The 22,949-nt window shown below is 40.3% G+C and overlaps 1 protein-coding gene across 2 annotated transcripts; it reads left to right on the top strand.

Annotated features, from left to right (window-relative positions):
* The first annotated feature begins 1,900 nt into the window (after positions 1 to 1,900).
* LOC115683428 (beta-galactosidase 9) lies at positions 1,901 to 22,663 on the top strand. 2 transcript variants are annotated; one of them, XM_030607969.2, is made up of 19 exons: positions 1,901 to 2,164; positions 3,101 to 3,196; positions 3,278 to 3,390; positions 5,203 to 5,269; positions 6,721 to 6,813; positions 7,250 to 7,393; positions 7,549 to 7,637; positions 8,761 to 8,866; positions 9,273 to 9,360; positions 9,531 to 9,652; positions 10,672 to 10,875; positions 11,275 to 11,504; positions 13,023 to 13,138; positions 13,888 to 13,985; positions 14,624 to 14,734; positions 15,721 to 15,831; positions 20,943 to 21,151; positions 21,339 to 21,687; positions 22,344 to 22,663. In XM_030607969.2, exons 1-19 carry the CDS (start codon positions 1,970 to 1,972, stop codon positions 22,479 to 22,481), a joined length of 2,679 nt encoding a protein of 892 aa, XP_030463829.1. In that variant the 5' UTR covers positions 1,901 to 1,969; the 3' UTR covers positions 22,482 to 22,663. The 2 variants fall into 2 exon arrangements, with proteins under 2 accessions (XP_030463829.1, XP_056159065.1); XM_056303090.1 differs by lacking the exon at positions 3,278 to 3,390 and having other exon boundaries at positions 2,144 to 2,164.
* Positions 22,664 to 22,949: the final 286 nt, after the last annotated feature.

The following is a 22,949-nucleotide window of genomic DNA, read 5'->3' as shown; positions in this document are numbered from 1 at the left end:
CAAGTTTCATTTCCAATAACATGTAGCCTTTTTTTTTTTGTAAGAAAATGGGGCAAAGCCTGAGTGTTAATCCATTAATCTCCAAATAAAACTCGATCCGGTTTGATCTCTCCTATCAATAGAGGAAAGAAAATCTCTCAGTGGCCTATCTAATGTTGGAATGTCATTTACATCACAAGATTAAATTTTTTCAATTTGCTAATTAATCTGCACATGAGTTTTCTTTTTGGAAATACTCAAACGGTTTCCCAAATCTAAGAAGGGAGAATTTCGAAAAGGAAATTCTCTAATGAGGTAGCTTTCGATTTTTATCATTATCCCTCTAATAGGTAAAAACAAAGGGAAATTTCAAATCAGTACCCAAAGTGATGTCATTTTCTAAAAAAATGGTCCAAAGTGGACATAGTGTTAAATAAGGGCATGAAGTGCCTAATCAGTTTCAAATAGGGGCCCGAAGTGCCCAATTAGTCTAAAGTAACGGCCTAGGTTCGTCGGGCAGTCAAATGCTCACCGGCCGGCAAGCACGTTACTGTTCCGATCACCGGAACAAAGGTAATTTTGTCTTTTACTTTTTAAACTTTTTTGTTTCTTTTTTCTTTCCTTTTCCTTTTTTTCTTTTACCTCTTTTCCCTCCGCCAGCCATAACCGGGGCCAGCGGAGGTTGCCGGCCTCGGGCGGAGGCTGCCTTCGCCGGCGTCGAGCAACCCAGGGTCGGGCGAGGGTCGCCCAATGCCGACAAGGGCACACACCAAACATCCATCCATGGCGATTTGAGTTCTAAAGAGAGATTGAAAATCATCGACACGGAGAGAGAGAGAGAGAGAGAGAGAGAGAGAGAGAGAGAGAGAGAGAGAGAGAGAGAGAAGGAAGCATTCGAAGAAGACGACGAAGGAAGAAGGAAGAAGAAGAAGACAAAGGACGAAGGAGGAAGAAGGAATTTGGTTTTTGAATGAATCCGAGTGTGTGATGTGATGCATCAGAAGAAATCAAAAGTCCAGATGGAACAGAAAGCACTGGTGTCTCTTCCGATTTCAACCCCATCCCCTCCTCCTCCCTCCACCACTCCCACTCCCACTCCCACTTCCACTCCTCCGGCGGCCACCCCCACCCCCACCACTTGCCCCTCCTTCCTTGCTGCTGCCTTCGACCCCCTCTAGTTCGTCGCCCTCGCGCTGGGCCTCCTCTAGAATGACCCGATCGCCCCTCCACCCCTTACAAGCGCCCACTCCTGACTCAGCCCTCCCTTCCTCCCGCCGCCTCCCTCCCCAAGTCCCCCACCTTGTATTGCCCTCGTCGGTGTCAGGCGAGGGTAGCCTTCGCTTGGGCTGGGCGGGCAAGGGCGACCCTCACCAGATCCGGCAAGAGCAACCCTCGCTGGATTTGGCGAGGGTCGACCTTTGCCTGAGGCCGGCAACCCCCGTCGGCCCCGGCTATGGCCGGCGGAACGAAAAGAGGAAAAAAAAAAGAAGAAAAGTAAAAGAAAAAAAGAGAAAAAATAAACAAAAATATTTAAAAGTAAAAGACGAAATTGCCATTGTTCCGGCAATCAGAACAGTGATGTGCTTGCTGATCGATGAACATTTGACCGCCTACGCGAACCCAGGCCCTTACTTGAGATTAATTGGGCACTTCGGGTCTTTATTTAAGACTGATTAGGCACTTCAGGTCTTTATTTGATACTATGTTTACTTTGAACCCTTTTTTGAGAAAATGACCATTTTTTGAGAAAATGACTTTACTTTGGGTACTGATTTGAAATTTTCCCAAAAACAGATGACAGGGAAATTCAATAAATAAATTGCACGGGGCAAAATGACCCGACCCGGGAAAAAGACCCGGCCGGTGACCCGTCCCTGTCGGACGCAATGATATGCTGATCGTTTTGATCGGTAGCTACGAAGGTGTTAGGAGTAAGGACGCTCTCCCTCTCTCTCTCTCTCTCTCTCTCTCTGGTTCGAAGAGCGGAACAATGGCGGAACGAAGAAGTTCTCCGCTTCCGTTCCTGCTGCTGCTCGCGATCGTCCACTTCGCGGCGGCGGCGGCGGCCAGCTCCGCCTTCTTCGAACCGTTCAACGTGAGCTACGACCACAGGGCGCTGATCATCGACGGCAAGCGCCGCATGCTCAACTCCGCCGGAATCCACTACCCTCGCGCCACGCCGGAGGTAATAGGCGATTCGGCCTCGTCTTTCGGAGTTTTTCCTTTTTTTGTTTTTTTCGCGTTTCTTGGCGCGTGGATGATCGCTTGCGTGCTTCGTTCCTAGCGGAATTCGAGCTAAGAGACGATATGAGGTCTTTACCAGTCAAGAAGTATCGTTTTGCTTCGAACTCATGTCGAGCAAACTTCTGTGTGATACCGCGCGTTACACACTTAAGTACTATTGTCGAGTTGCGAGGTTTCTGCGTTTTCGTTTCAATTGCCTTGTCATTCCGCCCGATTAATTGGAATTTATCCTTGAGAATGTTGGTGAGACCGAAATGACTGGATAAGCAGACGGAGCGTGAAAATGATAATTTGACTCTTAAAATGAGCGCAAGTGGGTTATGCACGGTGAGGATTCTTGCCATATTGCTCTCGCGTAAGAGTTGAGGTAAACTATTTTGTTATATGCAGGGAATGAATGGACATAAACCGACAAAATAGGGGCGGAGTAAGAGTCCGAGACAAACCTCAAGTTGTTAGGGGGTGCAGTATAAGAGTCCGAGACAAACATTAAATGTCTGGAGAAGTGACTTTCCCATTTAAATCTGTGGTGTTAAAAAATTTAGGGCCTTGAGATGCGCAAACTAGTCCGTGTTTCTTTCTTCATGTCATGACTACCTCCCTCTGCGTTTATTTCACAATCTCTGCACACAATGTGACAACGTGTACCTCCGCTGGTTTTGCACTGATGGTGCATTTCCTTTCATTAATTTGTTTTTAATGTACCCCTTATTTGTTTGTCTAGCTAGGTGGACAGTGCCTCTCTTGTCTAGGTTGCCTTGTTAGTATCATACTCTGTTTCTTACAGTATCTTGTGTGATGCTGATGAGAGCCTTGCTCCATTGCAACTTTATGTGAATAATAAGTTTGTGCCCTCACATTGGTTTGCATCATGCAGATGTGGCCCGATCTTATTGCAAAGAGCAAGGAAGGTGGTGCGGATGTAATTCAAACCTATGTCTTTTGGAGCGGGCATGAGCCTGTGAGAGGACAGGTACTGCAGATTTTCTTAGAAAGAGAGATCGAACTTTTTGGATAAAGTATTTACTCATTCCATTATCAACTGTCTGTACAGTACTACTTTGAAGGGAGTTATGACATTGTCAAGTTTGTGAAGCTAGTGGGATCCAGTGGAATGTACCTTCATCTCCGGATAGGCCCTTATGTCTGTGCTGAGTGGAATTTTGGGTCTCATCTTCTTTCTGATTACTGAATATTGATTTTACTTGCTTCTTTTTACTTTACAATCTATCCATTGTCTATTATTTATTTTTGCTGCTAATAGAGTGACAGTTTATAACTTCCTCTGCCTGAACCCTCTTTAGTTTCACCTTAATGGAAAAACTGAAATTTCTAAACCAAATTAGACTAGAAATAGGGGACAAGGGACGAATGAGAAATTTATGGCTCTTATCAATGGTTGAAGCTGCTCTGCATTCCTTATTTGGTTTTTCCTCCAGTTTTGACTGCAAAGGGAGGATCTAATATAGGATCGAGCGCAATGGGTAATAGGATTCATATATGCAGCTCCACCTAGTGTGCTAAGGCTTGGGTTGTTGTTGTTGATGCTCGACCTTGATATTTCCCCTTCTAAGTCTACATGAACATCATGTCTCTTTGCATTGCAATGATAAACAGGCTAAAGAGAAACATCGAACTATGTTAGTTGTCAGGTGGACACCAAGACTTTATGAAAGGAACGACTGTCATAGATGTTACTCGGGAATTCTTGGTGAGATTTCAGAAAACCTTCTGGAAACTTTACTACTCAAACTTGTTATCCATATCTGTATTATTAAGCAAAAAGTGGAGTTTGTCTCTGTGAGATTTTGTGGGACCACTGCCAACTGTTCTAAAAGCTTAAGTTGTTAGATGAAGGCGTAGTTTAATATTTAATTATTTTAACACTCCCCCTCACGCTTAGTCTGGTCTTTTTTTTTTTTGCCTACTACTAAGCGTGGACATATTTTATTGGGGAGGCAAATGGGGCCTGTAAATATTTGAACTTAGGACCTCCAGCTCTGATACCATGCGAGATTTTGTGGGACCACTACCAACTGTTCTAAAAGCTTAAGCTGTTAGATGAAGGCGTGGTTTAATATTTAATTATTCTAATAGTCTCGCTTATTGAGCATTCTCCAATTACCCCTACATATATTAATAAGAAGTCAAAATAATAAGGGCATAGTCATAATTAAACATGTCCATAAAAGTTAAGACCACCCACTTCCTGCAACTCCTCCACTTCAAACGATAATTACCCACGAGAGCTAGAAGGAAAATCATCTTGTTAGTACTTAAATTGTATTAATTAGGAAAATTAAAAGTAATTGCACATGGGTGCCTCATGTTGGGAAAATGGGAGCACCATGATTCATTCCACAATTTCCACTATATTCAAAATCTCCTAAAGAGCTAGGAATCTTAGTTCCCTTCTCACAAGGCAAGAACATATAACTTCAATCGTAAATTTTCCTCATATGGTCATTATCTTTCATCTGTTTTTGGAATAAGGCTATCCATATTTCCATGGTTTAAAAGGTTATAGTTTTTGAGATTTCATATTTCTTGTGATTTGAGTTCCCCCAATGTAAACTACCCCATGTAGAAGATGCGTGTGTGGTAAGTCTTGCCGAGAGAAATAATCAGTGCTAAAATTTTCAACATTTGATCACTTGTGGCACACCATCTATTAACTAACTCTCCATAAATATATCCATCTGAATAACCGAATAATCAAACCATCATATTTTCTTATAAAAATGGCTTTTCAAATGTTGTATGAAAGGTATTAAATTCTAGACATCAAGTAAGATCTATCTTGTAAGCGTGCAAGATGCAGGTTTTCAAGTTGAGAGAGCATTCTGTAATTTTCCTTTATTAGATCATATGCATACGGAGTTCTAGATAGTGCTTCATTGACTCTAATAGGCTGATGTCAATATAACTGAAAATGCTTCCTCGAAATTGTGAACTAACTGTGGGCTATAATTTTTGCAGAGGCTTCCCAGTCTGGCTCCGGGATATCCCTGGCATCGAATTTCGAACAGACAATGTATTCTTCAAGGTAAATTCGGCATCTGTGCTTGCTCCGGGTACCTCTTTAGAGCACACAAGTTCTTTTTTCCTCTGTCGAGTATAGAATGAGGTACCGACATTATATAGATTCTCCAAAGGTCTTGATTATATGCATCATTCACTAGGCAGGGTCTTAAATAAAGGTGAGAATGGGTCAGATGGATCAGCTCAGGAACCTGTAACTAGGGAAGGACTGCTGGTCCTACAACCGACAGGTCCAAGGCTGGTTCCCTTTCCACTTCAGAACGGGTTAATTTTTATGTGTTTTTAAACGTAAAGATTAGCTAAAGTGGGCCTAAATTAATAAGATATCGAAATTAAATAGCAAATAGGAATCTAGATTCAAACAGAAAAGAACAACTGGCCTAAGATCAGAAAAGTGGCCCTGAACAATCCAAAATTGGACTTGACTATGATGAACTCGTAATAAGCTTTCCAACAACTCTCGTGGAATGGATTAAAAAGTTTATGAGCTGTCAAAGCTAAAGTGCTGGGAAACCTGCAATGGGTAGGCCTAATAGATTTTGCTGATCCAACTGCTCTTTTATTTTCTTTAACAACCACCAACACATAAAAATATACCTAGTGTCTTGGTCAAGTGGTGAGTGAGAGAATTTTTCACGGCCTAAAGTGTCTTATCTGGCTTTTTGTTGGCGGGCATAATTTCTATTAAGAAAAAGAAAGTGTAATTTTTGGAGTACTAGTTTTACTCATGTGTCACCCTCACAAGTACATTTTGATAGGTGGATTTTTGCAGACATAACTTTCTTTGGCATTTACTGTTGGAGTTTTATTGAGTCCTGTAAAATTTCTGAGACTAGTGTAATTTAAAGGGAAAATACCACAAAAAACCCCAAACTATGCCACTTGTGACAAATTTACCCTGAATTTTTTTTTGTGACACGAAAAACCCCAAACTATACCACTTGTGACAAATTTACCCTGAACTTTTTTTTGTGACACAAAAAACCCCAAATTATGCCACTTGTGACACATTTACCCCACAATACTTTGGCCTATGGGCGTTTTCGTCTTTTTCCTTTTTCTGTTTTTTTTCCTTTTTTTTCTTTTCTTCTCCGGCGAGCATAGTTTGGGGTTTTTCGTGTCACAAAAAAAAGTTCAGGGTAAATTTATCACAAGTGGCATAGTTTGGGGTTTTTGGTGGTATTTTCCCTAATTTAAAAGCATAAACTGTTAGATGAATGCATAGTTTATTTTTAAGTATTCTAATATTCCCCTCATGAATAGGCTGAACTGTAAGTCTGTAACCTAAGACTAAAGCGTGGAATGTATTTATGGAATAGATTTGGACTCGAGACGTCTTGCTCTAATACCATCTAAAATTTTGTGCGACTACTGCCAACTGTTTTACCAGGTGCAAATTGTTAGATTAAGACATGTTTTGATATATAAGTATTCATAGAACTCTACAACTTCCAGGTCGAGATGGAGCAGTTTGTGAGAAGGATTGTGGATCTAATGCGTAAGGAGATGCTCTTCTCTTGGCAAGGTGGCCCCATTATCATGTTGCAGGTTTGTAGAAGATTTTAAAACGGTAGTATTCTACAAAATGCGATAGTCAGTACTTATATGCTCTCCAAGTCATGGGACATTTTATTTGGACAAATATCACCCTCTTCACATTTCTGGCGAATCACATCTAATATCCTTTCTTATGGGGACCCAAATGCATCCTAAATGTATATTGAAAATAAATAGCCAAATCAGATGTCTAAAGTCAGTTCCTGTCTGAATGTTCTATCTGACATTCAACTGTGATTTATTTTTCAAGATGCTCAATTATGTCTTATGCAATTGTAATGGTTTGATTCAGTTAATCAGTTTAGTGGCAGTGGACCTTCTCATTACCGAAACATGACTTAGAAGATTAAAAATATTCTTTGCTGGGCTCTTTGCCCAGTTGCCTATTGTGTCTTACTACATGCATAATAACGAGAAGAACTATCAGGTTGAGAATGAGTACGGGAACATTGAAAGCTCCTATGGGCAAAGGGGAAAGAATTATGTCAAATGGGCTGCAGGGATGGCTATTGAGCTTGGTGCTAGGGTTCCATGGGTCATGTGCCAGCAAGCTGATGCCCCAGAAACTATTGTAAGTTATTCCCCCCTTTTCACCACACTAACTCTGATGGAAATCTTGCATAGCAATGAGTGCATTGGGCAAAGAAACTTTTGGTAAGTGAATTATTTTTTGTTTTTACTGTAAATTTTGGTAATTGTGATGATTTTTCAAATTTTCTTTAACAGATAAATGCTTGCAATGGTTATTACTGTGATGGATTTAAGCCTAATTCCTATGGCAAACCAACACTTTGGACAGAAGATTGGGATGGCTGGTAAGAAGACACGTCTTCTTTCGCATCTTTACCAGGAACATGTCATGTACAATATATTGTTTTTAGTACGAGGCACGTTTCATTCCAGAGAAAATATTCATTTTGATGGCTGAACATTACTGTCTCTGTGGTGACACTTCTTCTTTTGTGATGAGTAAGTTATATATTTGAAGAAGGAACTCTGTAGAACGATAGAAAGGGTTGAGGACCAAAAGTCTAAGAAAATTACTAGCAAAGAATAGTAACCGAGGTGTATAAGGAAAGGAAGAGATTGGTTTTAAATTGGAAATAGCAAACCTTGTTCTATTAAATTTTCTTTTTTTTTTCTCCTGATGAGATGTCGAAGATGTGTGGAGGTTTTACCCTCTGGAATGTGGTCCTACCCTGTTGCAACTGTGGAAATTGTTTGAGGTATGTGTTGATGGCATGACCCAGAAGATTCTGACACATCATCAAAATGCTGTTTATGACATTTAATTGTTTCTGCTTCCTCATTCATAAGACCAAAATGACATGTATGTAAAACGTTTTCCTATTATTATTATTATTATTATTATCAAGATTTAGATTTTATAAAAGACTCTTTTAAAAGAACCAAAATGACTCTTCCAATTGTTTTTGCTTTCGTTTGCTAATATTCGAGGAAACAAATGCTAGAAAATGCAAAGTTTTTATTTAAACCATAACTTGTTTGTTTTCTCTTGGATATTCATTATGGCATTATATCCTCCTAATGTACTGATTGGAAAGAGTTTTGAGTTCTGTTCTGAAATCAAATTTTACTGACAAGTTCCCATGACACGAGAATTTGGTTTGGTAAGGATTCTGATAGCAAAAAATCCATTGTGACCATTCCGTTTTATAATAAACTAAAGTTATTACTTAGTAATACTAATACTTGATTCACATGTTTCGATGGATTTCTTGTGCAACTGTCACTACACTTTACATCATTTTTTCTTGTGTCTGGAAACCAAGATACGTACCAAATACTGGAAAATGTTACCTTGTATATCATTCTTCATGAAATTTTCTGACCTAATCGTTTTCCAAATGGAAAACAGTTTCATTGATGCAACAGAGCCTTACTAACTGAATCGTGTTCTTGGAACTTTGTATGAAGGTATGCAGCGTGGGGTGGAAGACTACCACATAGACCTGCCGAAGATCTTGCTTTTGCAGTTGCCCGCTTTTTTGAACGAGGTGGAAGCTTTCAAAACTATTATATGGTATGATGAGAACGTTTATAGAAGGAGGTTTTGTCTGTTGATTACTGCTATTGGCCTTTTTTCTCGTCTTTTACTTGATTTAAGTGTGTGGTGATATTCTTTATGTCTGAAGGTTCTTCTTTTCCTTTCCTCCCTGTTATATTTTTCAGCAAATTCCTAGATCTCATAAATGGTTGTAGCTATGTTAGGGAATTAAAGGAAAGTCACGTGGCTGGAAGGCATTTGGCTGGACAGAACTATTAGGCATTTACAACAATGAAAAGAGATAAATTCGAAAATAAAGACTGTATATGAGTAGATTTGCTGAAAGTTGAAAAGAAAGAACCATTCTGGCTAAGATAAATGGTAATAATGAGCATTCACTGGTGACTGATGCTGCATTTATGCATGTGATTCATGGTTGCAGTATTTTGGAGGGACAAACTTTGGCCGAACTTCTGGGGGGCCGTTCTATGTTACAAGCTATGACTATGATGCTCCAATTGATGAATATGGTAGGCAGAAATGCTTTTGAGAATAAGTATGCATCTATATACATATAACGCACAAGCGTGTGCACTAAGGCATCTTTACTTTGGAGCTGCAAGTATGGAGCTCCATTACCATCTTAAAGTCACGTTACTTCCCAATGCTCTAGACTAACAATTATTATATTGCCACTTAGGTCTTCTGAGCCAGCCAAAATGGGGTCATTTGAAAGATTTGCATGCTGCAATAAAGCTTTGCGAAGCGGCACTTGTTGCTTCTGATGCGGCACAGTATATAAAATTGGGGCCAAGGCAAGAGGTTGTGGTCTACCCTTGGTTGACTTATGAGCATGTTCTTTTTTTCTGTCTTTTGCTGGCCGAAGACTTATTAGCATGTGGACTATGCAAAGACTGATTAGCATGTTGACTATGCAATATTCTTGATTCAAATACTTTATAAATTCTGTAAATGGCTTGATATCCATGTTATCTGCTTTATCTGTCAGAGTCCTTCTCTGTGCCTTCTTGATGATGCTTCATTTTAAAAGTTCTTTGAGTCCATGTTCAGTAGGTTCTCCTCAAAAGAATGAGCATATCGAAATCTTATTCTGATGTGTGGCGTGCAAAAGATGGCTACTAGGCTAGCCATATTATTGTAGTTTTCCTCGTTAGGTCATACTTAGGTCATACTTTATCATCAGTCAGAAATCAATTTCTGCACATTTTCTGAGGATAATAATAATTGAGCTGGGTTTACTACTTTATGTCACTGCATGGTAGAGTGTTTCAGCCATATTTTGAATTGAATTGAAAGAATCTATTTACTGTCCTTAAGTTCTAAGTGGTTTTCTGGTATGGCTTCTGGCTTTTCTTGGCCTTCAGGCCAAATATTGTGATCCATAACTTCCAATATTGTCCATGAATGCTTCAGTTCTCAGAAACCTCATTTTCGTGCATCTTTTAGCAGAAGCCTACATGAGTAGCCTATTTTATTATTTGGTTAAAAGCTTTTTTTTTCGTTGTTAGAATAATTAAATATTAAACAACAACTTCACCTAATAGCTTAAGCTTTTACGACAGTTGGTAGTGGTCCCACAAAATCTTACATGGAATTAGAGCAGGAGGTCCCGAGTTCAAATCTTTCCAGGCTCCTATTTGCATCCTTAATGAAATATTTCCATGCTTAGTACTAGGCGGAAAAAAAAAAGACCAGACTAAGCGTGAGGGGGAATGTTAGAATAATTAAATATTCAACCACAACTTCATCTAATAGCTTAAGCTTTTAGAACAGTTGTTAGTGATCTCACAAAATCTTACATTCCTTATTTCTCTTTTCAGGCACATGTGTACCGTGGAAAAAATCACATCGAAGGCCATAACTTGACTAGGTATACAGGTCAAGGAACATGTTCTGCATTTCTTGCAAATATAGATGAACATAGATCTGCTACAGTCCACTTTCTTGGCCAGGCGTATATTTTACCTCCATGGTCTGTGAGTATATTACCAGACTGCAGGAATGTGGTTTTCAACACTGCCAAGGTATTGCTATAACTTTGTGGAACAAGTTGTTAGAACTAGGAATGAAGTTCTAGCTCTTTTGAGATGCTTATGTAAATGAAATCGAGTATGGTTATATTTTAATATTTGACTTTGTGCAGACAAAATACTCTCGGATAAGGCTACTTTGATTTTGTTCTGAGATAAAAATGTTGTAGTTGAGCTACAAGTTATTCTCCTCACCCCTCCCTCCTTCCATATACCACAGATTTTTCCTTTCAGCTATGCATCCCTACTGTCTTTCTGCCAGTCACATATAAATTGCATTCCTGCTACTTGTACTTTCTGCCATTTATGTTGTATAATTACAAAGGGAAAAGAAGTCTGGAGGATTTCTTCCTTAGATCTGATTACATCTTCCTGTCTTCATGCCTAGACCAGGTTGCAGCACAAACTTCCATCAAATCAACAGCAAATGGCTTGCCCCTTAATTTTATTGTTTCTGGGGAGAAAATAAAGAAACCGAGTAGGTCTTCTAATTTTGGCAATTCATGGATGTGGTCTCAAGAGCCAATTGGTGTTTGGAGCCCCACCAGTTTTACAGTTGAAGGCATTTTAGAGCACTTAAATGTTACAAAGGATCTTTCTGATTATCTGTGGCATTTCACTAGGTACGGTGTTGTCTTACTCCCGGTTTTAGCTGTCATGCATATTAGCATTTGTCTGCCTATTTGAAATAGTATCTATATCATCTTTCTGTTGATTTGAGGTATTACTGAGCTGATACTTCTTCTGTCGTTTGTTGCATTAATTATCCTATTATACGTAGTAGTGGGTTTTCGCACTGTAGATGAACATTTACTGAGGGTTAGATGCTTTCTTTGTTTACCATTCACCGCTCATTCTTCTAGCTGTTTGTTTGGGATTGTTCTTTGCAACCCTGTATTAATGATGTATGATGCATGTACGAAGGTACATCATTTTTCGACGGAGTCCTTAAGCATCTACTGGTTTCATTTATAAATAATATCTGATTTCCAGTTCCAAGTTCAGCTTCTGGTTTCGCTTCATAGACATGTATCGAGTACGCACTAGGCAGCTTTTAGCGCACATTATTGGAGCTTTCCATATTTAATAGAAAATACAGGATTCACGATTGCTCTCTTTAGTAGGCGGTCGGAACTGTTAACTTGGCTGGTTTTATGTAAAAACTGTTGGGCCTCTTTGTCTTAGATGGAGATTTGGGACCTCTTACAACCAGTGTTTTCGAACCCAGACTAGACCGGCTGGTTCAGCAGGTTGGACCTGGAACAGACTATGGCCCATTCTGGTTTTTCCTATTCACCCAGATTGGTCAAGATCTGGTCAACCCCGGAGTTGACGCAGTTCAACCGCTAGACCCGGTGAACTGCTCACTGGTTTGACCGGATCTTTGACCAAGTGTTTCGCTTGGTGCAAAAATATGAAGAGCTGAGGTAGGTGGGGATCAACCTTCTGACCTCATTAAGACGAGAGCACCACAACCGCTGGAGGTGGTACTCATATTGGTGTACAAGTATGTGCGTGCGCGTATGTGTATATATTTCACATTTTCTAGTAAGCTATCCAACTTGATTGACCTGGCGGTTCAATAGGCTGAACCGGTTGACTGTCGAACCGGGAAAGGTCCGGGTTAGAAAACATTGCTACTGTTAAAGGGTATAATGGTCTTTGGGATTTTGATGTGTATATATACCGTATTTTCTGATCAATAAAACACACATCATTATTCTACTTACATGGTATCAGAGCCTAAACCCTAAAAATACGGTATATATACACATCAACTCATGAGCCCTTTAAGTCCATCCCTTAAATGCCTGTAACTTTGGATAAAATCTTCGAGACTGATCCAATTTTGTAGTTTGTAGCAAATTTTGGACATTGATGTATTATATGAGCCATTCAACGGAAGTTATATTGGGTTCAAATAATGTAACATCAGGCTGACTCAGATCTAGTGCGATTGCGCTGCCCTCGGTACTTTCCTCGTGAGACTCTTCTCAGCTTGGATTCAGCTTTTCGTTGATGGTATCATGGATGTTGGCAAAAAAGTTTGCATTTTTGATTTATAAATTGTTTTTATTTTTTCACCGATTCTGTAATCATATTCATTGGCTTATCTGACATCTCAATATTCCTCAATCAAGAATATACGTCTCCAAAGATGATATCGCCTTTTGGAAGGAGAAAGACATCAGGCCAACGGTTACAATTGACAGCATCCGTGATGTCCTCCGTGTATTTGTCAACGGTCAGTTGGCAGGTATCTGATCTCTTGTCTTTCTCTTCTTGGTATATTCTTGTCCTGTCTCTCCCTCTGCTTGCTGTGTGCTCTCATGCTATGCACAAGTATGTTATTAAAAGAATGGAATGCACACTGGCGAAAAAAAAAACGTAAGAATGAAACACACTAGAAAGAGCAGTATACTATTAATAAAATACATAAACCCACTCGACAATGAATTTTAAATTGAGGGAGGAAGCAGACTGCTACCACCGTGCACTCACGTAAGAACAGAGTAACTAAATCTGTACAACCTGAGGATATTAGGTTTGGCCCTAATACTGAAGAGTGAAATTTTAAGTGAGGAGGCAAATGAGAGGCTAGAGAGCCTGCACACGACCTGTTGCTCTAATACTGTATGGAAATGGTGAGACTACTGCACTTATTAAAGGCCTAACTTCTTCGATGAAGGTATAGTAAATTTGTAAGTACCCTAGCAGTACTAATTTAGGTGCTTTAGATCAAGAAGTTGCAGAATGTTACCCACATGTAGTATGTGGGACCGTTAGAGAGAAGCACTAGATATAAAAGACAGCTAATAAATTATTAAATGAAAACTATCTCTCCACTGCAGCAGCTTTCTGGAATTATTTTCTGGGTTCTTGCAGTTGTTGGTCTTTTATTGTCCTTCAGTGGTGTAAGCAGATTTGGCTCGTCTTTATCATATGTACTGCCTGCTGGTTGAAAGTATATCTGCTAAGCCAAGTTTATGTTTAATTCAATTGTAGGCAGTACTTTCGGTCATTGGGTCAAGGCAGTGCAGCCTGTTGATCTTTTGCAAGGATATAATGATCTAGTTCTGCTATCACAAACGGTCGGGTTACAGGTAAACTTTTGTTCCTTGGCATGTTTGTGATCACAGCAGCATCATTTTTATTGGTTGTATTGTTTCTACAAAAAGTAATGTCGACTATGTGATAGTCTTGTTACCAGTATTTATTAGGTTATTTTCAACTAATTAAATGAAACTTAAGCTTTCCACAGTTTGCTTGACTGAATTCGCTTGGGGAGATTCTGTGTCTACTTGTAATGGGCCAAGTGATAGTATTAGTGAAATTGGGCACTTGTATCTCCTGCTGTGCCATAGATGTTGGACGCAAGGGAAAAAGCAGTGGCTTAACACAGTTTGATGTTGACATTGGTTTCCGGAATGAAAAGATAAATAAGGGAAGAGAATGGGAGGACAACAAAAAAAAATAGTTAAAATGTCATCTTCTTAGTTTTCTGGGAAACTAATATTAGTCAAAATGAAGGTACTTTGGATTTTGAGGTCTCTTCAGGGTGGCAGTTCTGGTAGTTATTTTTGTATTTTGTAATATTTCCCAGCCGCTCTACTTTTCTCACTGGAATATTTATATGTGGCAGTGATACTTTCCAGTTGCTCTTGTTTGTATGGTCTGGCAACCGTTCTATTAAAGGACATGTCGATTCTTCTCGTTGTCATTATATTATCTCATGGTCCAGAACTATGGTGCCTTTTTTGAGAAAGATGGGGCTGGGTTCAGAGGCAAGGTAAAGCTTACTGGATTTAAAGACGGTGATATAGACCTTGCAAAATCTCTGTGGACCTACCAGGCAAGTTACTCCGATAGGTTACTGCTATAGTTATGACAGTTTCCCCGTCTCTTATTTTTTCTTCTTTGCAATAACAATTCTGTCCTTCGTTGCAGCAAATTTAGTACTAGCCCACTGGCAGTGTATAATCATTCTTCATTTGCAAGTTTGCAATTGTTATCTATGCGGTTATAACATTATGCACAATTTGCTATCATGTTATTATAATCAAGATAGCTATAAACTTTAAGAAAGGTAAGACATGGAACTTTCTTGAATGAGTATGAAACTTGTTTTTACCATTGGTGAATCAATATAAAAAGATCTAAGTGGACCCTTGTCTCAGCAACATATCATACAGTTGTATCTGAGTATATGATTCGGTATTTTCTAAATGTTGTCAGACCATTTTTGTGAATTGATATAGACTATATGCGATTAACTCACCTTGATTTTCTTTTTCTCTTAGCCTTTTCCAAACACCGGCGCCTGCCGTGTGAATTTTGAGGCTGGAGAACCTGGTTCTCATCTTGATCTATCTTGCTTAGTAAACCAATATCCCTTGAGAATAATGGATCTGAAATTTCTTGAATGGAACATGCGGCGATTAGCTTCTTGAATGGGCTCATTTCTCAAGACATATGCTGATGTTTAATTGTTTATGCTTAAGTGAGTAGAGACAGGCTTCAGGCAGCAGAATAAAACCTAGAATGCTTGTTTTGCACTTCAAAATAATATGCCTCTTGCAATTAGGAACAAAGTTCAAGTTCACGTGCAGGCTCATACTGTCTCATGCTTGAAGGCACATTTTAGTTTTCATCATATATTCTCATCAACTATATGTCTGCTTTAGCAACTGAGCATGAATACTGGAATATTTTTTTTTCTATTATCTTACTACCTCTATCTGACAAGCCATTAAATGCACTGTCATCAGAATGTGATTGATTCTGCAAAAGTAAAAGAATCAGAGTATGGATTTTGATTTCATTTCATGTTGCATATAGGTTGGGCTTAGGGGTGAATTCCTAAAGATATACACAACTGAGGATAATGGGAAGGTAGAATGGACTTATTTGGCTCAGGATGACATACCGTCCCCATTTTCCTGGTACAAGGTAACTGGATAAGTGGCACCCCCCACAACACCCCCCCCCCCCCCAACCCTCTCCTTCTCTCTCCTCCTCGTTTTCCTCCACTCAGAGAGTACAATCAATGATGAATTCTGGTTCTATCAGATAGTTTTTGCCTGTAATACCATACTGTTTGGCATCTTTTGCCATACAACATTCCCTTATTTTATGATTGCAACCAGGAGTTGACTCATTGTTTCTATAATTGTAATTGATACAAGGAAAATGCAGTAGTGTATAGATAGAATGATGTTCAATTCATATACAAAAATAAGCCCTAGGACCTAAAGGTCCTAAAGACCACTTTACCCTTCTAACACTCCCCCTCAAACTGGAGCATAGATATTAATCATGCCCAGTTTGTTACAAATATATTCTATCCTCCCATTACCCAAAGGTTTAGTAAAAATGTCTGCAAGTTGTTCACCGGTTCGAATGTGACTAGGAAGGATCGCTCCACTCTGGAACTTTTCCCGAATAAAATGACAGTCAACCTCAATGTGTTTTGTTCTCTCATGAAATACAGGGTTGGAAGCTATATGCACTGCAGCTTTATTGTCGCACCATAAAGTCATGGGCCCTGAAGCTTTAAAGCCTAACTCGATCAACAACTGTTGAATCCACACTAATTCACATGTCACTTGTGCCATGGCTCTATATTCTGACTCAGCACTAGAGCGGGCATCAACGTTCTGTTTCTTACTCTTCCATGATACTAGATTTCCTCCAACCAAGGTACAATAGCCAGTAGTTGATCTCCTATCATCTGGAGACCCTGCCCAATCAGCATCAGAGAATCCTTCAACTTTACTATAACCATGGTTTCGGTAAACAATTCCTTTCCCTGGAGTCTTCTTCAAGTACCTCAATATCCGAATAACTGCATCCCAATGAGATGTACGAGGGGAAGACAGAAACTGGCTTACAACACTAACTGGAAAGGCAATGTCTGGTCGAGTGACTGTGAGATAATTCAGCTTACCTACCAGCCTTCTATATCTCTCAGGGTTATCAAGGATTTCTCCTCCCTCAGCGGCCAGTTTAACCCCTCGTTCCATGGGTGAATCAAGAGGCTTTGACCCCATCATACCTGTCTCAATGAGTAAATCTAGGACATATTTTCGCTGTGACAGAACAATACCTTTATGTGAATGTGCCACTTCAATCCCTAGGAAATACTTCAACTTTCCTAAGTCCTTAGTCTGAAACTGTTGCTGAAGATAGATCTTTAGTTCAGCTATACCAGCCAAATCATCTCCCGTAATGATAATATCATCAACATACACAATCAAGAACAGTTTGCCTCCCCCCGACTGTTTATAAAAGAAAGAGTGATTATTTCCACATTTAGATAATCCAAAAGAAAGTACAGCCTCAGAAAATCTTCCAAACCATGCCCGTGGGGATTGCTTCAAACCATATAAAGACTTTCTTAATTTGCAAACCATAACCCCAGACTCCCCCTGAGCAACAAACCCCGGAGGTTGCTCCATATAAACTTCCTCATGAAGTGTACCATGCAAGAAAGCATTCTTGACATCAAGCTGAAACAAGGGCCAATTATATGTGGCAGCAAGGGATATCAAAATACGAACAGAAGTAAGTTTGGCAACAGGAGAAAATGTGTCCAGATAGTCAACCCCATACACCTGAGCATACCCTTTTGCAACAAGTCGTGCTTTTAAACGAGCAAGAGAACCATCAGGATTGACTTTCACAGCAAATACCCAACGACAACCAATAGCAGTTTTGCCTGAAGGAAGAGGTACCAAGTCCCAAGTTTGATTAACCTCGAGAGCCGTTAATTCTTCTTCCATTGCTGTCCTCCAGCCAGAATTTTGTAATGCCTCAGATACAGACTTGGGGACAGAATATTGTTCAACAGTAGATAAAAAGGACCGAAAGGAAGGAGACACAGAAGAATATGAGATGAAATTTGCAATAGAGTGTTGAGTACAAGTACGTGTACCTTTGCGATGAGCAATAGGAAGGTCAAGATCAGATACAAGAGGAGAGGCAGCTAATGGCGAATCTGGAGCAGAAGATGACGTAGTAGTAGCAGGAGGCAGGGGGGAAGCAGTTGCCACTCGAGGACGTCGAGTATAAACCTGGAGAGGAGGTGGTTCCTGTGTAGAGACTGGTGAAGTAGTTGGAGCAGTTGACCGAAGGGTAGTCATAGTCACATAGAAGTCTTCATCCAACTCAGAAACAGAAATTGGAACATCATGATAAGGAGTGGATTCAAAGAATGAAACATCAGCAGTTATAAAGTATTTTCTCAGTAATGGAGAATAACAACGATATCCCTTTTGAGTACGGGAATAACCCAAAAACATACACTTGATAGCCTTGGGATCAAGTTTTGATACTCCAGGTCGATGATCACGAATAAAACAGACACAACCAAAAATACGGGGTGGTAAGACAAACAATGACACATTTGGAAATAAAGTAGAAAAAGGAATACCACCTCGCAAAATAGAAGAGGGCATGCGATTAATGAGATAGCATGCAGTCAGAACAGCATCACACCAAAAGGTTTTGGGAACCTTCATTTCAAACAACATGGATCTAGTAACATCCAATAAGTGTCTATTCTTTCTTTCAGCAACACCATTCTGTTGTGGTGTATCAGGACAGGAAGATTCATGGATCATACTATGTTGAGTCATAAAATCAGAAAATGGGCCAGAAAAGTACTCTTTAGCGTTATCAGAACGCAAAACCTTAACATGCACACCAAACTGTGTATGAATTTCATGAATAAATGCACGAAATATAGAAAACAATTCTGGCCGATTTTTCATTAGATATAACCAAGTGATTCTGGAATAATCGTCAACAAAAGTAACAAAGTATCTAAAACCCAGATTGGAAACCACATGACAAGGACCCCAAATATTTGAATGAACTAACGAAAACGGGGACGCTGCTCATTTAATGACTCGTGGCGAGTAACTAATACGATGTAATTTGCCAAGCTGGCATGACTCACACTCTAAACTGGAAAGGGACCTAAAACTAGAATCTAACTTCTGAAGACTATGTAGAGAAGGATGACCCAGACGACAATGAATTTGATGTAGGGATGCAACACTAGGACATGCAATGGAAGGAGCGTCTTCAAGCACATACATCCCCCCTACCTCACGTCCTCTACCAATCGTCTTCTTCGTAGCCAGATCCTGAAAAATACAGGAATCAGGGTAGAATGTTACTGAACATTGGAAGTTTTTAGTGAATTTACTGACAGACATGAGGTTAAACGGAAATTGTGGCACATAAAGCACTGAGGACAATGGCAATGAAGTAGTTGGATAAACTGTGCCAACCCCCTTAACATGTGTAAATGATCCATTGGCTATGGTAACTGTGGATGAAGATGGAGTAAGAGAGGAAAATACACTTGAAAGACCCGACATGTGATCAGTAGCCCCTGAATCAATTATCCAAGGACGAGAAGTAGCTGAAGGGCATGTAGTAGCATTACCTGTCTGTACCAAAGTAGCAGTGGAAGAAGAAGGCTGTGAGATCTGAAGCTGGGTGTACCGAGCAAATTCCTCATTAGACATAACCACTACCTTGCCTTTAGAAGACCGTGTAGAAGAATCAGTAACAGACGCAATATTTGCAAATTGTTGTTTCTGCCCTGGTCTACCATGTAATTTGTAACAAAATTTCTCAATATGGCCAGGTTTGCCACAGTAATGACAAGTCCGTGTGGCCCCTGAGTTATCGGTGGACACGTGAGATGGTCCATAAAGATGTTGGCCTTGGCTTGAATACAATACATCCAAATACTCCCACATTTCTTTGACCGTGTCAACATGAGTTACAAGATCAACTATATAACTTTCCATAGAATTTAACATTTGACCAAGGATACGTGCATCAGTTACATCCCAAGTTGCATCATCTTTGTGTTTAGGCTCAGTTATGTGTCTATGTTGATTCCTGTCGGTCAAAGTAAGCTTCACAATTTTCTTCCATTGATGGAAGTTAGAACTACCCTCAAGCTTCCTATAAGTAATTCGATTAGACAACGAGGAAATCACCTCAGTCATCACAGGATTATTCTTCTCAAAATCACCCATTCTCCAATGACAACAAGAGAATTCTCGCAATATTTTCCCTCATGCACCTCAATCTCAACCTCAACAGTTCAGCAATCCAACATAATTGATAACAATCCAACACAATTGAAGATATATCACCACATAAAAGAGCCTCCACGACCCACAAACACCACCAATCGATAAACTATAACTCAATTAGTCAATCACCCGCAATCTAAGATCTGAAAAACCAAGAAATCAGACCTGTCCAGACCTCAACATATTCATGCAGACACTAGAACTTCTGATATTTGGCCTAATCAAGCAAATTTACCGCATCATTTCGTGGCTGCAAGAGCCGGGAGTCACCGAGCCACAACAACACCTCCACTCACAGCAATGGCGAGGAAACTTCCAGTCACTTCAGCTCACGAACAGAAGAATACCTCCAATAGAGCAGAGGGAAGAGGAAGGCCAGGTTTGCTTCACAAGTTAGAGGTGGCGAAGGTGAAGAAGGTTCATCAGCAGCGTCCAGCAGGAACGTCACTGATTTCAGCTCATGAACAGGGACCTCACGCGAACTGGGTCGCGTGAGCAGGAGGCTCCACTCACTTCAGCTCATGAACAGGGACCTCGCGCGAGCTAGGTCGCGCGGCTGGAGGCTCGCGCGAGCTCGAGCTGGGTCGCGCGAGCAGGAACTTCGCGCGAGCTGGGTCGCGCGGCTGGAGGCTCGCGCGAGCAGGAGCCTCGCCCGAGTTGGGCGCGCTGCCCGCGCGAGTTGGGCGCGAGCTGGTCGCCGGCGGATGCAAGCTCTTCCGGCGACGGCTAGGGTTGGGGTTGGGGTCGGGTACCAAGCTCTGATACCATGATACAAGGAAAATGCAGTAGTGTATAGATAGAATGATGTTCAATACATATACAAAAATAAGCCCTAGGACCTAAAGGTCCTAAAGACCACTTTACCCTTCTAACAGTAATCATTATAAAACCTCACAAATGAAAACTCCTCAATACTCAAAAATCTTTTATTGGTTGAAACAGACATACTTTGATTCCCCAGATGGGACAGATCCTGTTGCTATTGATCTGGGTAGCATGGGAAAGGGCCAGGCTTGGGTAAATGGTCATGATATAGGAAGATACTGGACTCTAGTTGCCCCAAAAGGTGGATGTCAGCCGATATGTGATTATCGCGGACCCTATAATTCAGAAAAGTGCTGCACAAATTGCGGAAAGCCTACCCAAACCCGGTACGCCTCTATTGACGACATGCCTATTGCTTTTTGTGTCAGTGCGTATAATCTTTACTGACGGATTATTGTGTTCTTTTCATCATTCTCACTTACATATGGTTCTTGCTAGAAGCCATAAAAGGACAAACCTCATGGTATGGTAAATCTGTGTCTCTGCGATAAGCTTATTGTCTCCCATTTACAGGTATCACATACCACGGTCGTGGCTCCAGCAGTCAGATAATTTACTTGTCATCTTTGAGGAAACAAGAGGGAATCCATTTGATATATCAATCAAGTTACATTTCTCAGAGATCATCTGTGGTCAAGTGTCGGAGTCGCACTATCCTCCTATACAAAAGTGGTCCCTTCCTGATTCTGTCGGGGGAAGAATCTCAATCAATGATATGACTCCTGAGATGCATTTGCAATGCGAAGATGGTTATGTAATTTCCTCCATAGAATTCGCAAGCTATGGAACACCTGAAGGCAGCTGCCAGAACTTTCGCAAGAGCAGCTGCCATGCCCCCAATTCCTTGCAGGCGGTAACAAAGGTAAATGTACACTAAGCTTAAACTAGGGTGAATTTCACAAAAGGAATGATTAGTTTTTGATACTGTTAGCCAGTTTAATGGTCATTTAATAAAACTCAATATCTGTCTGCCAATTTTGGGGGTCAGAGAATAAGGGCAATTGGTTTTTTTAACTTCATTCTTTAGAATTCAGATTTAAAAAGGAGGCTTTTCTCCTTTGTTCCGTTCGATGGGCTGGGAGTTCTAAACAGCAGACTAAGAAATAGTAGAATGTGAAACTGAGGATAAGGTTAACCATCTCTCTTAGAAGCTTCCTGCAGCATGCATTTTTCTCATCATATTAAGTCAATTAAACGTGGTTCGACAAAAGTGAAACTTGATCGCTGCCTACAATTGAATTATGGGTGCAGGTCTAAATTCTTGTTTTACCCTATTGGGTAGCATGCTTCCTTAAGGTGGAGTAAATTAGGAAGAAAATTGCATTCGGTTCAGTTATGTAGCACGGCAATTATTAGTTGAATTAGTTGTTACTGTAATTGTAATGATGTGGAGCTCTTAATCATCGACAAAGCGAAGTGACCATTGGCTAGAATGGCCTTCATGATGGTAGTTTTTTTTTATCCTTGTACATTTTGCAACTGCCTAATAGCTTATAGTTTATACCTGCAATGTCACAGGCTTGTCAAGGAAGAAATAGCTGTTCCATCAAGATCGCAAATGCAGAATTTGATCGCGACCCATGCCGAGGAACCGTGAAGACATTGGCCGTACAGGCGAAATGCATTTCGTCATCTGAACATCTCTCAGCTTTGTAGCGGGGGCCAGCAGCTTTCCCAATTTCATTCCCTTGCCATTCATAGCTTTGTATATCCGGACTCAAAGATCCTTTTCATTAAAACTGGCTCACTTTAATTGTGCCGTTTCAGTATACAAGAGCTACTCGGTACTTCTGTGAGTAATGAAATGAAAATCAGGTGCACGTTGTGCCGCTATTGAATCTCGAGACGGCATCATGCTGCAATTCATTGCTACAAGAATGCTTGGAATCAAATTTTTGCTCTTATTAATTAGTTGGTAAAGCAGTACCCAGTTACTTAGACAAATGCAAGAGACCAACGGAAGAGACTCCGTCCTGTTAAAGGTTAATTTTCAACAGGATCGATTCGATTCCTGGAGACGACGTAACTCCAGTAAGGTCAGTGATTCCTGGGCCTAAACAAGACATTGCTATTTAAATAATCTCAGCACACTATTATCTCCAGGGTCTTAAAACGCGAACGCAT

This window comes from Syzygium oleosum, unplaced genomic scaffold (assembly GCF_021117445.2).
Source record: "Syzygium oleosum isolate NSW1041296 unplaced genomic scaffold, Sole_v2.1 Sole_v2.01, whole genome shotgun sequence".
NCBI lineage: Eukaryota > Viridiplantae > Streptophyta > Magnoliopsida > Myrtales > Myrtaceae > Syzygium > Syzygium oleosum.
This window is presented reverse-complemented; position numbering and strand designations above follow the sequence as displayed.

Bases quoted from the DNA above. Each gene is read 5' to 3' on its own strand.
- LOC115683428 (XM_030607969.2), top strand. From the start codon at position 1,970: ATGGCGGAACGAAGAAGTTCTCCGCTTCCGTTCCTGCTGCTGCTCGCG. The intron at 13,986-14,623 runs GTAAACTTTTGT...CTCATGGTCCAG, and splicing joins CACAAACGGTCGGGTTACAG to AACTATGGTGCCTTTTTTGA. The intron at 14,735-15,720 runs GCAAGTTACTCC...TGTTGCATATAG, and splicing joins AATCTCTGTGGACCTACCAG to GTTGGGCTTAGGGGTGAATT.